Source organism: Mytilus trossulus, chromosome 9, assembly GCF_036588685.1.
Source record: "Mytilus trossulus isolate FHL-02 chromosome 9, PNRI_Mtr1.1.1.hap1, whole genome shotgun sequence".
Lineage (NCBI taxonomy): Eukaryota > Metazoa > Mollusca > Bivalvia > Mytilida > Mytilidae > Mytilus > Mytilus trossulus.
In genome coordinates, this window is record NC_086381.1 from 18,680,695 (window position 1) to 18,699,787 (window position 19,093).

The 19,093-nt window shown below is 31.9% G+C and overlaps 1 protein-coding gene across 1 annotated transcript; it reads right to left on the bottom strand.

Annotated features, from left to right (window-relative positions):
* Positions 1 to 3,211: 3,211 nt before the first annotated feature.
* On the bottom strand, positions 3,212 to 14,994 carry LOC134684357 (nuclear receptor subfamily 1 group D member 2-like). Its single transcript, XM_063543644.1, has 6 exons — positions 14,989 to 14,994; positions 14,248 to 14,386; positions 10,863 to 12,211; positions 9,123 to 9,351; positions 5,084 to 5,308; positions 3,212 to 3,766 (listed from the first exon to the last, which is right to left on the bottom strand). The coding sequence occupies exons 1-6, from the start codon at positions 14,992 to 14,994 to the stop codon at positions 3,537 to 3,539; spliced, it is 2,178 nt and encodes a 725-aa protein (XP_063399714.1). The 3' UTR covers positions 3,212 to 3,536.
* Between the last annotated feature and the right edge of the window lie 4,099 nt (positions 14,995 to 19,093).

Genomic DNA, 19,093 nt, shown 5'->3' on the forward strand with positions numbered 1-19,093 from the left:
CTTATCATCCCTGCCACGAACAGCTCTGTTTTTTCAAATGACCAGAGATAGCTTCCTTTTCTACAGATTTTACCATGTCAATAATTGTTCCTTCCAAAGGTAATTTAATTGCTGATTTTTATCATTCTTGTCAGGATTTAGTCTTGCCGAAACAAAAGAAAGACGTTCCTGTTGAGTCTCTGAAGATTCGGGTTCTATATTTAGAACCGTTGCCATTTTATTAATAAAAGAAATCCACTCAGTTGGATCAGAAGCCGCATGTGCCCCTTCTGGCACCTCCACTGGGGTGCATGTAAACATTTGACTAGATCGTGGGGATGCAGACCCATCAATCTTTTCTTCTGGATCAAGATAAGAAACTTGATCTTGATCAACATTTGTCATCTGATCGTCATAGCTTTTGAACTTGTTAAAATGTGGCCTTTGGTCTGGCAGAGTTACAGAATTAGGCTTTCCAGGAGGTTGAACTTCAAAAACATTAGCATTGATATCAATCAATTTCTTTTTGAATAAGTTTTGTATTTGTAATTGTACCTGTTCTTGTACAATGGCCGAAATATCTACCATACAAGTGCTGTTGTTAGGTGTGTTTTCAGTGACAGTGTCGTCATTTGAAGCTCCGACTGCCGCCTCCACGGGTGGACTTATGTCTTTGAAATCTGTCAACCCATCTACACAGACGGGTTGAGACAGTTTATTCAATCTAATTGTCTTCTGAACACTTTTTTCAATCATTTTCATGACCACACTCCGATGCTCCTTTAGACCAATTTTTACAAATTTTGCATGGGAATGACTCGTTACAAATACGATGTTTGTAACATTCATCGTGCTCATCCAAAGTATTCATCCTGTCCAGACACTTTACACACTTCTTAAACTTATCTTCCTGTTTCTCCATCTTACGATACAACTCTTAAAATCCAAATAAACGTACAGGGAAAGCAACGCATGTGCTTTAATGGCTGCCGCCGAGAGAAACTGAAGAGTTACGTAACTTCGTAAGGGAGATAACTGGAGGTATTGCCGTATTTATATTAAAAAACTCAACGAACGTATGGGGAAGTAGAGGGAAATTGCAATTAGTTAAGGAGGCAGGTAAGTGGAAATATTGAATTGAACATAGTAAATCTATTGCTTATAGTATCTGATATATGGACTTGACAACGAAAAATTAACCTTGTCCACTGATCCATGAAATGAGGTCGAGATCAGATGAGTCAGTCTGATGATGGCCATGATGACCTTCCAAGGTAGGCACATCCAAAATATAATTATCCTATTACTCATTATATTAAAGAAATTGACATTAGAACAAATCTTAACTTTTTTTCAAAGTAGTCACTGAGCCATGAAAATGAGGCAAAGGACAATGGAAATATGACAGATGGAAACTTCATAACCTGAGAAATATATTTACAAAGTATGAAGCATCGAGGTCTTCCAACATCTAAATTGTAAAGCTTTAAGAAGTTGGCTAATGCTGCTACCTGATCACTATCCTTATATCAAGCTTTCTGTGACAAAAGTTGCAGGCTCAATAAACCAGTAGAAATTTCTAACTGACAGTGGGCTAATAATAGCATAATTTGTTTCTTTGTTATAAAAAACGAAACTACATGTACTAATATTTCTATGTTTATGGCACAAATAAAGATACAGCACTTTAGAATACATGTACAATATAATTAGCAACAATCATATAAACAATATGTAAATATGGTAAAGGTAGTTACTAGTAAAAGAAGAATATAAATAAATTATTCGAACATTTTTTAAAGTATAAAATTTAGTCTTTCTGAAAAATAATAGCATAATTTGTTTCTCAGTAATAATATCCAAAAAAAACAAACTACACACATTTCTATGTTTACAGCACAAACAAAAATATAGCACTTTTAGATAACAAAACAAATTATAACAATCATATAAATAAAACAATAGTAGGTACTAGTAAAAGTAGAGTATACATTGATAAATTGATCACTTTTTTGTTTAAAAAAGTGCAAATCCAAATAATCTTGATTTAAAGTTGGCAAGATTAGTAACAACATAAGAATAGCTTGCATTGATTTTTTTAACTGGACATATACAACATTCACTCAATAAACAATAATTCATTTGACATTACAGAAATCACATATAAGTATGATACATTTTAACAAATAAACATGTCTCGCCTAAGTAACCTAATCAAAAACTTAAATAATTGTTGATGCTGCCAATATCAGAAATAGCACATCTATGTCTCACTTAAGTGACTTTCATCACATGTGACACAATTATTTATTGAGGACTTGATATCTGAGTATTCTTGCCTTGAGTAAATTCAAAGGGTTAATGCCCTAATCTAAGTGGGAATTATATGTTTTAAAGAACAAAATTCTAAATACAAAATACCCAATAATGAAGGATAATTAAGTATAAGCAATCAAAGAACAATTTTACAGTACAAATGTACATAGACAGAAGCAAACATAACCTATTTGTATAAATATATAAATGGTCTGTGTTGTGCAAAAATATCATGACATAACAAGTTAAATATTTGAAAGTTACCCAAAAATAAACTTTTTGCGGCAGTTAGTTTTGATCACTGACATTGAAGCCATAAAATATATATAAATGCATTTTCCTTTTAAGCTTCAAAAACATTCTACATTTAACACCATATCTATTTGAGTGGTTACAAAATACAATGAAGTAAAGTCAAAACAAAGTTTAAACAAAATACATCTGATTCCCACATTAAGCACTCTTCCATGAATATAAAATATTAAGAATCTAATGTCAGAAAGAGTGCAAACATTATATGATGTGCATAATGCTATAACAAATGTGTATATGGTTAGTATTCTGAGAAACTTTCAATAAATTGTAACAAGGGGTTAAGGAAAGTGAAAAACTAATTTAATCTGCAGTATGCAGATATGAATAAATCTTTATTAAGTCATTGTCATGTTTAATCAAACCCAAAATTCATTCATTAAAATATTAAATAAGAGGTGCAAAAGTACATCATGTTACTCAGATTCTGAAAAAGTGGCATACAAGTAGGTTAGTCAGTTCTGGAGCAGAGGTGGATACAGAAATTTGACAAAAGGAGAAACATTGGACATATAAATAGTGGGACATACCCATGAGGGGTGGCAGAAATTGTTTTGGGACGTCAGGATTAGGTGATTTAAAGCTCGTGATTTCAGGATTGATTTCAGGATTGATCCTTTCCGGAGCCTGGAATTCTTTTTTTGAATTGAGGGATGTTGGAATTTTAATTTCTTCTCTGGATTTCATGTATTTTAAGCAAGGATTTCCGGATTTTGACCCCTCCGACCTCCCCCTCACCCATCTGTACAATGTCAATTTTAAAAAGCATGGAATATAAAAATCTTTAAATCTAATACATATTTTCTATTAATATTTCCTACTTTTAATTGGCAATGTTAATATCTTCTATGGCCTTTATTCTTACTGAACATATATCATTAAATGAGGTATTTTCATATGAAACAGAAATTATTTATCAACTTATGAGATCATTCGCTTAGTAAAAAGTTCACAATACTTGGCATCTGACAGACAGAATTATGCTCTTTTTCTTCGATGTCTTTCATACTTTGTAATGATGAAATCAAGTTTCTAGTCATCTGAATCCATAAGGCAGCTGAAGTTCTCTCTGTGCCTTGAACCACATGATCAATGCTAAGTTCTAATTTATTACGAAGCTCCTCAACCTTTTCTGGTTCTTTTAAAGAGTATTTGTCACCTAAAATTAAAAATTTAAAAAAATAAAAAAATCAATTATACTCAACAAATTAAATATGCAGTGACAATTATTTTATTTGATAAAACTTGATAAAACTTGATAATTTCATTCAATGTAAATTATCTCATTATAAATACATTTTATTACAACTTGAACTGTGATTAAGTCCACACTCTTTTGTATGCATATTAAAATTTAGTAGATGCTTATGGACCAAATCAATATTTCAAGATGGACATACCAGAAAAAATGATTTTATAAACTGTGGATTCATTTATTTTTGTTGGTATCAATTTTCGTGGATTTAGAAAATCTTTAAGAAAAAATGTTTGTGGATATTTGATTTTGTGGTTTTGCCTATATTTTCATACAAAGCCTTTAGCAGTTGTAATTTTGTTAAACATCTAAATTCATGGTTCACCTGTACCCACGAAAATTGGTATCCAATGAATAATGATGAATTCACTGTAGGACCTACAATGCGGACTAATTGTATCATCATCATCTCATTGTAAAAATGATTGAAATTCTTAGAGCATGCTGGTAGCTTGCTGTCTGTGCTAAGTCAGGAGACTGTAGTTATATTAAGTGGTATTCATTAGTTCATGTCTGATTTATTTGTTTTTGGTAAATTGTTTTGTTATAACCCATGAATAAACGAAGACAAATCTATGGCTGCCATGAAAAGGTTCTCAATCAGTGTGGATTCATTTAATTTTTTGTGGGTACTGTAAATTCAGAAATTATTGCGTGGATTTATTATAGCGATATTGTCATTTTTGACTTAAATGAGATTTTGATTTTTACAATTTTGTGAGGATTAAATCCTGTTTAGTTCATACAAAATATTTCAAAATGCAAGTTTAAATTATTGCCTTTACAACTCTGTCAGATTTTTTGCAATAATAAAAATCTCGCATTAATTTTTGAATTTACAGTATCTATTTTCATGATGAGGAAGACTTGGATTTTCGTTGATACTGTGGATTCAATTTTTTTTCTTGAGTACCAATTTTCGTGGATTGAGAAAAACTTCTATTTCTGCAGATATTGGATTTTATGGTTTTCCAAAAGTCTAGTTTACCATACAACAAATTTGCATGAAATCCTTGAAATTGGTTTGTAACGAATTATAATGAATTCGCAGTATTTGATTTCGCGGTTTTGCCAATCTGTGCATTCAAAGTCTAAATAAAATTTGTAATTCATTGAACATTTATTTTCATGGTTCACTTATACCCATGAAACCCACAAAAATTGGTATCCAATAAAGAATAGTAAATCCACAGTATTTATTTCACATAATTCTATACATACTTGGAGTTGTAATTAACAGAGCCAAAATAAGAGCTTGTTCTTTCTTTGTAAGATTTAGATTCTGTATTCCTTTACAAAACTCTGTCCAAACTTTAAGTAATTCCTCAGGCATCCAACCAATTATTTCTTTGATGTTATATGTTTGACCAGAAAACAACATAACTGTTTCTGTATCTGGATCACAAGCTTCGTGTATGATGAAGAAGAAGCATTCTGACCTTTTAGCTGAAAAAGAAAGACAACTGGAATGTCATGGATATATTCATTTTCATAATACATAGTAAAGTGTTATTTTTGTGCATCATGTTTTAAACTTTTATGTCACAATAAGTGTTTGAAGCTCATTTTTCGTTGTGTTTTACACAAATAGGTAAATAAGGAATGACTGTAAGCTATTTTCAAAATCCTTCGACAATTGTGAACTGGCCTATTTATAACCCTCTCTTCTGGGCACATACTCTGCTATTACAGCCCTCTTGGTCCGAGACCACCATTGTCGTCCCTTGATTTTCGTTGTTCACAAATATAGTCCCTAGTGTTGACAGTGGGTTACTTGCCATTAATTTTTATACCACTTCCAAATTTATTTTTCCAAGTTTAATGCCTCAAATTGCAAGTAGGGGGATAAAACTACACTGTAAAAATATTTGGGTCCAGAATTTTAAAGGAAAGTAGTGATTTGGTCCAGCTGAAAAAGGTTGAAAATGAGCACTTCGGAAGCTGTCAAAGGATTTCAAGACGCCCTAAACATAAAATTGTCCATATTTTGAGTTAGAGGCGATGAAGTTTTCTATAATTTTGATATAATTTGTCCCAAAAGTAGTACAACACACTGTAAAAGTTTCTTTGAGAAAGCGCAGGTGGGATTTTTTTAATTTTCATTTATGTTCTAAAAGAAATGCACTAAGAATTAATTGTGTTCTCGGACCTCTTAATAAGTTTTGACAAATTGTTGCTCTAAGATACCTAATTATATGGTCTGTAATCTGTAAAGGACCAAAAAGAATATGGCCGGGTCATACAAAATGTATGAATTAAATAAAAGTATTTTTTTTTGCAAATTCCTGTATAAAGATTGAGTGTTTTCATAACAAATACATATTACTCTACATCACTATCTTAGTAGTCATAGTAAAGGTCAACCGCTCAGAAGAAAGACAATTTCTGAGGAAATAAAAAAAAATCTTTAAACTAGACACAATTTTTGTGCATATATCATTGCTACTTTTGACAAAAAAATACAGCTTTCAAATTTTCTGAAAATATTAAAAAAATGATATAATAAAATGTTAATATGCAAGTTCTAATTAACAAGTTTGTTAAACTGTTAGTTTGCTTATACAGTCTTCTTTATGACCAAAAAAAAAAGAGAAAATGAGAAAAAATTACAATCTCTGAAAACAGTGTTCTGACCATACATACATGATCACAGGGGTTCATTCTGGCTATTCCTACATTTTGAATTTTATAGGTAAAATAGTAAAATTTTATGTAGGAGTTCCCAGAATTTTTTGTAAACAATGGGATTATTAAGGATTATGTTGTAACAACATTAAACTAATGAGATCTAATGAATCAAGGTAAATGCAGGTAATTCTTGTAGAAAATAAAGAAAAAGAATAATTTATATTACAATCTTTTATTTTATTTGATAATTTCAAAGCACAGTTTATGTAAATAATTTGCAAATGCATAATATAAATTTATAGCTATAAGTGCATGCACAAGTAATTCCAATTATTTACAATAATATTTACAAGTAAATAATATCATTTGAAATATCAATGATAAATCATTCTTTAAATCAAAGCACTAAATGTTGAGTTACACTAAAAAAAGCACCAACGTATACTAAATTTATATTTGAATTCATTCATAACACTCACATAGTAATACAACATATAAGAGAATACAAAGTCTTAATCAATGGGCAGGAGATGTGCAGGAGATGAGAAGCAGCATCTCCATACTCGACTGGAGTACTAAGCTCATCATTCTGTAACCTTATTTTCTATTATTATCTATGATAATTAGGTACTATTGATTTAATATTCATTTTTAAAAATCATAATTTGTTAAAATAATGAAATTAATAATTTCTTTGTGCCTGTCCCAAGTCAGGAGCCTGAAATTCCGTGGTTGTTGTTTGTGTATGTGTTACATATTTGTTTGTCGTTCATTTTTTATATGTAAATAAGGCCGTTAGTTTTCTCGTTTGAATTGTTTTACATTGTCATAACAGGGGCGTTTATAGCTGACTAGGCGGTATGGGCTTTGCTCATTGTTGAAGGCCGTACGGTGGCCTATAGATGTAAATGACTGTGTCATTTTGGTCTCTTGTGGACAGTTGTCTCATTGGCAATCATACACATCTCCTTATTTATATTTGAGGCTGAAGTTGAAAGTGTGGGTAACTATTAATTTTCGTTTTAAATACTTTTTTTTCAAACCTTCCAGACTTTACCATGCTTTAAATTTACTACTTTTTCTTTCATTTTATTTTTATTTTTCCAATGCTTTTACTACTTTTTCTTTCAATTAGTTTTTTTTTAGAAATATGTGATATTAAAATACTTAAAATTATTACTTTATGCATGTTTTCAAACAAGAAAGTCTAATTTTTACATACAAATAATGATTTTTATTTAATTTCCACAGGTAAATTTACCTTTGACCAAATTAGACACAAATGACTAAAACAACATATTTTGCAATAAAAACATGTATTGTTCTTCCACTAATCCCCCATGTAGGGGGAGAGATCCATTTGCGCCAAAAATGCGTCCTTTTGCGCCACAACTTTTTTTCTCTAATGCTACGTTTGCGCCACTTGTTTTAAAAACTACATGGTATCATTTGCGCCAAAAATAAAATATACGATTGCGCCAATTTAAAGAAAAATGACTTCTATGTTCTTGTCTTTTATATCCTGCATTAAATCTTCAGCAAAGCAATCACCTACTTCATCTGGGTTCAGAAAAGCTAATAAAAAATATGGTGTAACTACTTGCTAACATCACTGCCAACTTTTTATACTCTTTTGCTAGTCCAAGATTTTGTATTTTCCGACCCTATGTCTGGCCAAGGTGAAAACTATATGCCTTGATGATAATTCCTGGGAAAACTCATTAACGACAACGTGCATTCTCTCCTCAAAATCTATATGCATAGATGTAAAATTCATTTGAAGATTAAATCTTTCACAACATTCCTTAAGCAGAGAAAACATTTTTCAATAACAGTCTCCTGATTTGGAAGGCAAAATGTAATATAAAAGTGGAATATAATGTCCATTCCTCGTTCCATGTATTGTATACAATTGCTGGAAATACTTCAGACAACACGTAAATGTTCAATCAGCAAAATCATCTTTTATATTTGTCACTGAACACTTTTTTATAATTAGCGTTTACCTATTTGTTTATATACATACCTTTAGTTTAATGGTAATCCTATTATTTATACCCACCTTCCACCAACAACAGTAACAATTATTGAATGAATAAAAATTTATAAGACAAAAATGAGACTAAATATATATTAATCTTAAATAAGTACGATCAATATGTGTTCAGGTAAATTGGCGCAAATGAGTTCCGAAAACTGGCGCAATTGATACATTTGAGAAAAAAAATATTGGCGCAAATGATACCCCTGAAAAACCGTAATTGGCGCAAAAGGAGTGCTGCCCATGTAGGAATAGCCAGAATAGTAAAATACAAAATGTAGGAATAGCCAGAAGACACCGATCACAGGGATGTAACCACACAAACATGGTCACAAAAAAGTTTTTGGCCAATGAAAAGCCTTTTTTTCAGAAGAAAACTAATGACTATGCTTGAGTAACAACCCATGATCTAAACCTTTCCATTTTCTAGAATTCTTAATAAACTCTTAATCTAAATAATTCTCTGTTTAAATACTTCAACTAGGTTGACTTATTCCCAGATTTAGTTCACAATTAACAGAGGTGTTTAATTGTTTTAACTGTATTACATTTATATTTATCAGGGACTATAGTAAATACAATATTGCATACCTTTTAACAAGGCTGCTTGATCACAGGTTAATAATGATGAGAATCCTGGAATGCGTTTAGCAAAGTCAATGTATTGGTGAACTATGACCTCATACCAGCGGAAGTGGTCATCCATTTGTTTCATTCTGCCATCAGCATCAATTCCTGTTGTTTTATATAAGTTATAATATTCTGTGTCAGGTAAATTCCTCATTTCACCAAAAACTTCCTGTTTCACTTTGTAAGCTTCCTATAATTGAGAATACATATGGTTAAAACATAACATTAATAACCATTTTGTTAGACTTGTGAAATTTAAAACATATCAAGGACTTATATAGGACTCTATATACGTCCCTGAACATATGTAGCAATTAATGATTGTAAAAATGTTGGTATAAAATCAATTTTTTATCCATTAGTTTGACAGCAAGATTTAAAAAAATGCAAAAATGCTAATATAAAACAAGTAATGGAACATACACACTTTCCTGTCTTGAATGAAACATGCATATTTTCCTGCCATTAGTGAATTGAACATATATGTTTTTTTGACAAGGGTTAATAGAACATACATGCTTTCTCAGGTTGAAAGGAACATTTCCCCCCCTGTCATGAGTGAATTGAACATACATGTTTTTTGACAGGAGTGAATGGAACATACACTGTATATGTTTTCCTGAAAAAGTTGAGTTGAACAATATCTTGTTTTTAAGTCATCATTTAATTTTGGATGTGACGCATCTTCAGCATTGGCTGACAGTGTTTTGATTATCAGCTCATAGACATAATTTATCCATGTGACTGACATCGTCAATGTTTTTCATGATTTACTCTTGTTTAAATTGGAATAGCATAAAAAATGTGGTGCACACTTTAAAATAACCCGCTATGCTGCCTTATGTCTCCATTTCCTCTGTGTTAAAATATTCAATATTAGAAATGTTATTTCTTCATAGAGAGAAAAAATTATTTCAGTCATTCCTAAATTGCATTTTGATTTCTCACTTTAATTAGCCAGTCTGTGAGTTAAAACTTAAGCACATTCACCATGTGCTGAATGTGCTTAAGTTTTAACTCACAGACTGGCTAATTAAAGTTTCCAAGTCAAACAGGTATCAATAGGAGAGAGTCTCTTTAAATATATGACAAAAATTTAAATGAGTGATGAATGAAACAAAATGTTATATGAATGAATTATCATAGGGCACATACTATGTAATGAGTGGTCACTAGCAAATGAACTTCTGAAATACTATTACAAGCTTGATCATATGTGACAATATTAAGAAATCAAGATGAAATATGATAAAAGTTGCTTATAAAATCATGAGTATCCGTAACTTATGAGATTTTGATAGATATAGGTGTACATTTTGTCAAAAAAATATATAAAATATTTGATACAGTATGTATTAATTGATTTGAATCATTTAAAAAGGAATACTGTAAACTAACTAATTTTGGCAAGAGATATATTTTTGAGAATTTCTGGAGTAAAAAATAACGCAAATATAAATCGTAGCTTATATGTAGTACATTTATCTTTCCTTAGGGACAACATCAAAAGTTTAAAGTAGGATAAAAAACTTAATTCAAATAGTTTGAAAACTATTTTTGATGTCATCCCTTATTTAACTACATAAAACAAATTTGAAAATCGCGAAATTAAATTGCCACAAAAGGGGCAGTGAAGGGTAATTGGGAAATAAAGTCTTTGCCAAAATTAAGTTGATTTATAGTAATAACTTAACTACTTACTGATCCTTCTTTCAATTTTTGTTTCACTTCTTCTGGTGAGTATTTTACACTGAAGACCTGGATACAGTCCATGGCATGAGTCAATGATGATACAATACCATCAATGTCATTACATGTATCCTCACCTAATTCTACTTCCTGTGTCAGACGATGTTCAAGATTTTTAAATATACAATCATCCCCACAGTCTTCTCCACCAACATCCAACCATTCCTTGTTCATAGACTCAACATCACCATTATGATTATTTACATATTTTTTAACATGTTGGATCATTTCGCTTTCATCACCTTCAGAGGAGTATAATGAGTTTTTACAAGAATGACTATGATCATGATGATTTGTTGTTTCAGAAGAATGATCTTGACCCCTCTCACAAGGCAATGAAGATTCATGACCTTGGAAACATGAACTATGTGAATTGCTAGATTGAACAAGACCCCTCTCACAAAGCAATGAAGGTTCATGACCCTGGAAACAGGACTGATCTGAATGGCTAGAAGAGTGAACTTTAACCCTCTCACAAGGCAATGTAGGTTCACGGCCCTGGAAACATGAATTATGTGAACTGCTAGAAGAATGAACTTGACCCCTCTCACAAGGCAATGAAGGTTTGTAACCCTTAGAACATGAATTATGTGAACTGCTAGATGAATGAACTTGACCCCTCTCACAAGGCAATGAAGGTTCATGACCCTGGAAACATGAATTATGTGAACTGCTAGAAGAATGAACTTGACGCCTCTCACAAGACAATGAAGGTTCATGACCCTGGAAACATGAATTATGTGAACTGCTAGATGAATGAACTTGACCCCTCTCACAAGGCAATGAAGGTTCATGACCCTGGAAACATGAATTATGTGAAGTGCTAGATGAATAAACTTGACCCCTCTCACAGGGCAATGAAGGTTCATGACCCTGGTAACAGAAATGATTTGAACTGCTATCTATGAAAGCTGAATTTTCAGCACCAAACACAAGATTTGTATCTTCCATTGGATGTTTTATCTTTTGAAGTGTTGTTCCACATTCACTTCTGTTTAGTTGTATTGGAAAGGCAGTTATGTTCTGTGCTTTACCATCACCAAGTATGAGAAGAGTTTCTGGATTTTCAAAATTGAGGTGTGGCATATGAGTCTGATCATCCAATTTTGGCTGCATTGTGATAAGATCTCTGGTTGTTTTATCTGGCAGTATATCTTTACTAGAACCATGTTGAAGCAGTTCATTGCCTCCTATCTGGTTTGTTTCATGGTTTGTTTGTTTTATTTTTTCTTCTTGTCTATCTTTGTATTCAATCAGTCTGTCTGCTTTATCACTTATTGTGACTCTCCCCATCTGGATAGCTGAAATTAGATTTTTTTTTTCTAAAATAGAAATTAAATTGACAGGTCTTGTTGTTGTACAACTCCAAACAGACAGAAAATGGACAGACAGGCTATTTTTCTGACTTTTTTCAATGAATACAATAAGGAGATTAATGTTTGCAACACTCTAACAACCATATAATGATTCATGACTTAGGTCTAGAAATTGACAATGAGTGTCTGTGGTAAACAAAACTTTCAGACAAAAGAGATGATTTCTGCTTCCCAATTGTGAACTTTTCATTTCTATGTAGCAACATTCCTGCAGTGCCTGCATACAAAGTATTTATCTCCCAATTGATACAATATTTCCAGCTTGTTTTTCCTATCATGAGTTCCTTGAAAGAGAGTTATTGCTCACAAGGGAAAGCTATTAAACCAAGAGTTACACATTATGAAGTTAAATCCATTCCTTCGTAATTTTTTCAAAAAATATGGAATATCTTTTTCAAAGATGATAGTGGATATGTTCCTTATGTCGTAACAATAATCCTGTTCCCTTTTCACAAATGTGTCCTACCAAATAAGACTTATTACCAGGTGTGTACTTACATAAGCTACATGACAGGTGCCACATGTGTAGCAGGATGTGCTTACCCTTCTGGGAGATCTGAGATAACCCCTAGTTTTAGGTGGGATTTGTGTTGCTTAGTCTGTCTGTCTGTCTTGTCTGCCTTGTCTGTCTGTCTGTCTGTCTGTCTGTCTGTCTGTCTGTCTGTCTGTCTGTCTGTCTGTCTGTCTGTCTGTCTGTCTGTCTGTCTGTCTGTCTGTCTGTCTGTCTGTCTGTCTGTCTGTCTGTCTGTCTGTCTGTCTGTCTGTCTGTCTGTCTGTCTGTCTGTCTGTCTGTCTGTCTGTCTGTCTGTCTGTCTGTCTGTCTGTCTGTCTGTCTGTCTGTCTGTCTGTCTGTCTGTCTGTCTGTCTGTCTGTCTGTCTGTCTGTCTGTCTGTCTGTCTGTCTGTCTGTCTGTCTGTCTGTCTGTCTGTCTGTCTGTCTGTCTGTCTGTCTGTCTGTCTGTCTGTCTGTCTTTGGCCTCTCTTTTATGAAATATTTCAATGGAACAATATTTCTTGAAGCTTGAGTACTCGATATCTGATGACAATTGGACAGTTTTTACAGGATAAACAATTACAAAAGATCACATTTAGTTAAATACTATTAAAAGTTAAAAAAAAAAACAAGTAGGAAGGGTGTCCACTGAACACAGATGATGCCCCACTTGCATATCATATAAAGTTATAAAGGGTCATAACTGAAGAACAGTAAAAGTGAAGCTATTCAAATGTGTACTTGATATGAATTTTGTAGTAATAAGCATTGTTTATAAGTTTTATAATATTTGGTTTTAGTCTAACTATTAAAGTAAGGGAACAGAAACGAATAACTCATCAATTTTTCTATTTATAAAGGGGCATAACTCTAAAACAGTAAAAGTAACCTCCCCAAATTTCAAACTAGATCTGTATTTTGTGGTAATAAGCATTGTGTATAAGTTTCATAACACTTGGTTGGGAGAAACTAAAGTAAGAGAGCAGAAATGAAATAGTCAGAAATTGTTCCACTTATAAAGGGGCATAACTCTAGAACAGTATTATCAAAATTCCAATTTAGTCTGTATTTTGTGATAATAAGCATTGTTTATTAGTTTCATAAAATTTTGTTGAGGGAAACTAAAAAAAAAGAACAAAAACAAAAAAATCAGCATTTTTTTTCCATTTGTAAAGGACATAACTCTAGAAAGATAAAGTCACATCACCAAAATTCAAACTTGATCTGTATTATGTGGTAATAAGGTTTTTGTAACATTTGGTTGAGGCAAACTAATATTAGAGAACAGAAACCAACTTTGGGACATACAGGACATACCTACGTACAGACGGACAAGGGTAAAACTCAATGCCCCTCTGTTACGTAGGGGCAAAGTTTTTTCCAACATGAAAAATTGAAATTAGGTTAAGCAACTTCAAACATTTTGAAATATGCTAAAAATACATAACAAAGAAGTAAATAAGTTTTACCATCAACAGACATTCCAACCTCTAAACATTTCCTTAGTCTACAGCCAGAACATTTTCCTCTCTTTTCTGTAATATGACAGTCTTGGTGTAATTTACATTCATATGGAGATTTTCTTATAAATGCTCTCCTAAAAAATCCCTGAAAAATATTAATTTAATCATTTTTTCGTTTGAAATCAAAATCTGTAAATATCATAATTAGTGAATCCACAGTATTTCATTTATAACCTAACACATTTTAAGGACTTTTTTTGGTTAGGCAAATTGTCAGTGTCCAATATATTTGCCTCATACAATATTATTTTTACATCAACTATAAAGAACCTAAGAGCCACCTGAACTATATAAGTAAAACATTGTGTACTTCTTTTACCAGACTATTCAGGCCACCCTTAAAAAAATCCTTGTTGAACATGCCTTGTAGGTTTTTTTTTCTAACTTGGCCTACAATGTAAGAAAAATGTTGTTACAGCAGGATTTTTTTTAACTTTTAAAATATGAAACCATTTATATCATAAATTTGTTAGGTAGGCTTCTTTTAAGGTGGGTAGGTAGGCAACGTCAATCAATCTAAATTTCAATTTTTGCCATAAGTATGAATCTTTTGTATGATCACATGTTGTAACACCAAAATATTTTCCTTTTATCCTGCAATTGGCCAACTAGTGTACAAATAACACGTATACAAATATTTTTTTGCTTTAATTGTACTTGTACAAATAACGTCTCCTGTTACCCCACTTCCATGGTGAGCAAGCCGTAATATGGATATTTCTGTTTCCAAACCAGTTCATAATGGATCCTCTTCCCAGTCCACGTTTAAACAAGTCAATTTCTTTGAAAAATATAGTTATCAAAGGTACCAGGATTATAATTGAATATGCCAGACGGTGTTTTGTCCACTTATTATGCTGGCTTCACACATTGACGTATAGAACAATGTGCACCAGACATACAGAAAAATTGACGAGGTCCGTTTAAGTAAGATGCATGCCAGAGGAACAGGAAGCAATTGTTAAAAGCGTGTTGAATAAGTTTGAAGTACATCGAAATGCAAAGGTATTAGCTTGGCAAACGCTACAACTCCAGGAAATTTTAATGCAGCCTAAATATTTTCATCCAGCTAAAGCATTTGCCAAGTGGGTACCTGTACACTACACACACTTTGTATACACTTCAAGCTCGTTCGACTTTAACTAAAACGTATGGGGATGTGTTTGTAACAATTAAACCTCCTACACACGACAAAAGAACATATTATCTTCCCATATACAACCAGGATGCGTCTCAAATACGTTCAAGAGACTTTTTCCCTTCGAAGCCTGCATTCCATCTACATTAGACAAACGCCAACATGCAATACTTGAACACCCGATAAAAGCTTAGATACGCTTCTCATACGCCCAATTAACACTTAAAGCTTGTTGTGCACACAATACAGATATGATTGACAGGCTGGATGCATCCAAAATTTCTAGCGTATTGAAAGCGTAGTTGATTTTTACCACGCCCGGCGTACGTCAGAGCTATACCCTGATGTGCGACGCCAGTTTATGAGGCAATAATTTAGCTTAATAACTACATTTTCATGTGTTTGGAGCAATTTCAGGATAAACACAATATATGTACATTGTCGGAAAATATAAAATCTATTTGTACTCGCTAAAACAGGAGAAAAGCACGGCAGAGCCTCACTTTTCATCCTGTTTCTAAAGCTCATACAAATAAATTTTATATTTTCCGACAATATACATATATTGTATATTTTTTAATAAATACACATTTAAATATATGTACATGTAATACACATTTAAATACATGTACATGTAATACAAATTTAAAAACTGTAATACACATTTAAATACTTGTTATACACATTTAAATACATGTACATGTAATACACATTTAAATACATGTTATACACATTTAAATAGATGTACATGTTATACGCATTTAAATAGTTGTACATGTAATACACAATTACTTTACATGATTCACATTTAAATACATGTAATACACACTTACTTTACATGATTCACATTTAAATACATGTAATACACACTTACTTTACATGATTCACATTTAAATACATGTAATACACACTTACTTTACATGATTCACATTTAAATACATGTAATACACACTTACTTTACATGATTCACATGTCATCACCCCATAATGGAGACCTGAACTTCTTCCATCACATACTTTACATGGAGGTAACTTGTCCATTCCTTAAATGAAAGAAAACAACAGGTCTAAAAGCGTACCACTAGCACAGGTATGTGTGAATAAGACTGATGCTAACAGGGCAATAAATATTTATTGAGCATTAATTTTAAAATTTTCATTAAATCATACTTGTCAATTTTCAATACAGCTTCAATACTTGTTTTTGTATTTAGTTTACATAATTTTTTTTTTAAAATTCACGTCAACACCAGTCCCACTAGGGAATCCCTAATAAATAGTGAAAGTTGGCATTTGTCCATTTTGACAAAAAGAATCAATTCATATATCCATTAATATAAATTTTGTTTAATTACAAGCTCTATTAAATTTTTTTTTCAAAACAATTATTGTATGTGTGTTTGAATTCATTTTGAAAATAGCATTAAAAAGTTTCATATATGAGTTGCCACTAATATTTTACAAAACATCTAATTACATTTTTGTAATGGAAATATAATATATAGTGTAATTTTCAGTTGATTTGGCAATTATCAGCTGATTGTAATGATAGTTTATATTGCTCTTTTATAACATAATGAACTATTTTTATAAAGGGAAGGAAAATATTTCCAGCTTTATAGCTTCTTTAATCATGTCAGTTTTCACAACAACAGACAAAACCTTTCAAAAAATTGGAAATTTCAGAGACAAATTTAAAAATGTATTAAAACGTTGATTTTTTTCAATTTCAGGGTATATATAATACATTTTAACAAGCTGATCCTTTTTGCTGTTTTTACTTTTCACCTAGCTCATTCAATTTTCATCATAATAGCTACTAACTGCTAGAAGTTGAGGGAAAATGATATTTCAGGGGCAATAACTACAGAACATGTACTTGGATATTTCTCCAATTTTCAGAAGGAATACATCTTGTCATACTGATCATTATTGCAATATCTCTTTTAAGCCTCAGTTACTCCTATAGTATATGTAAAAATGGCAATTAAATGCCCAAAAGGTATTATCAACATTTCAGGGGCAATAATTCCAAAATAGGATATATATTTACAATCATTCATTTTTTTATGCATGATGGTTTCCAATGCTATTAATAATGAAAATGTAACAATTGTTTGTGCCCCTGTGTTTTAAACAACCTGAAGATCTCATGCACTTTATTTCAATCTGTTAACCAGTGTAAAAAGCTATGTTAAAAGTTTTAATATTCATTTAAAACTAGTAAGAATACTTTGTGAGAAGATACAATTACCCCTTCTGTTGTCATTCTGTTTTTGACATATGACTTTAAATGCATGTCCCATTTGATATATCTTTTGCCTCTCTTTTATTTATAAAACAATTTTATATAGATATGCCCAATATACGGTAAATGAAAATACTTTTTTTTGTTTTGCCGGTTGAATCTGTCTACCGTACATGATCTATTTAGTGATTAGATTCAGAAGCATTTTCTGTAAGGTTCAAGTTTTCTTTTAATTTTTAGAGTTAGTAATCCAATTTAGTTCCCTTGAGTCCCGCAGGCAAGCCTAGTCCCTTCTAATTAAATGAATGTGTGTTGATGTGGTGATGTGTCATTGTGTTGATGTGTTCAGGTGTCTTTCTTGTACCCAGTAAGATAAACACAGAGAAAACACTATTATTTTTTGGAGAATAATGCATGAAATACCATTTGATATATTCTCTCAATGCATATGGATCCACATTTCAATCTATATTTTCAAATAAAATTACAGGTGCAGTGGGGACTACTCAGTCTAGGGTTCTAGGCATCACTTCAGCAGATATGAATATCTATAATATATATTTAGTAGTAAATACAGTAGTTTTGAATATTTGATAAATAGCTTGCTGTTTAATCCATATCGAGCAACTTTGATGTGTATCCTTTGTCATACCCTTTATCACACCCCTACCCTTTATCGCATCCTTTATCACACCCCAAACTATTTTTTTTTCTTCATTTTTACATAAACTTCCTTCTAATTTATGCAAGCTTCTTCAGATATATTTTTCTTTTTTCCCCTTAAAATGGTTCCTAAATGAATGGTCATTCAGGCGTGACACAATTTATTGAATGATGTCATTGTTTCGCGGAATGTGATGTCACAAACTTCAAGTTTTCACATTTCTGACACAAGAAATGCAACTATTAAAAAGAACTCAATGAAATAACATACAAAACAAACAAATAAAATATTTTTAAAACAACAGCATGCAAATTGTAAGGTAACCCATGCATGTGCTTCGGATGAGTAATCCAGCAGATGTTTTAAAGCTGTTAAAACAAGACAAAAGAAGAAATGAAAGTACCCCAGGTGCTACGGATTAGAAATCAGTTCATATATATACTCTTATGTTGAAATATATGAAAAAGCGTATAAAACATGGAAAATCTGTATCACATGCCGTATCACACTCGACCAATATCATTTCTCGGGCCTGATGGCCCTAGCTCTGGCTGATATTGGTATCTCGGGATGATACGACATATGATACAGATTTTGCCATGTATTATTCTCTATATAATATATAATTTTTAACTTAGGGAGCTACCATTTGATTTTTATGGGGGGGCTAGGATGAAATTTGAAAATAAATAGGCAGGACAGAAGTTTTGAGTAAAAAAAAAGGCAGGATGAGCAACTTGGTA

Coding starts and splice junctions, on each gene's coding strand:
- LOC134684357 (XM_063543644.1), bottom strand. Junction 9,352..10,862: donor AAAAATTGAAAGAAGGATCA/GTAAGTAGTTAA, acceptor TCTCAATTATAG/GAAGCTTACAAAGTGAAACA. Junction 3,767..5,083: donor TCTGTTAATTACAACTCCAA/GTATGTATAGAA, acceptor TTTTAATTTTAG/GTGACAAATACTCTTTAAAA.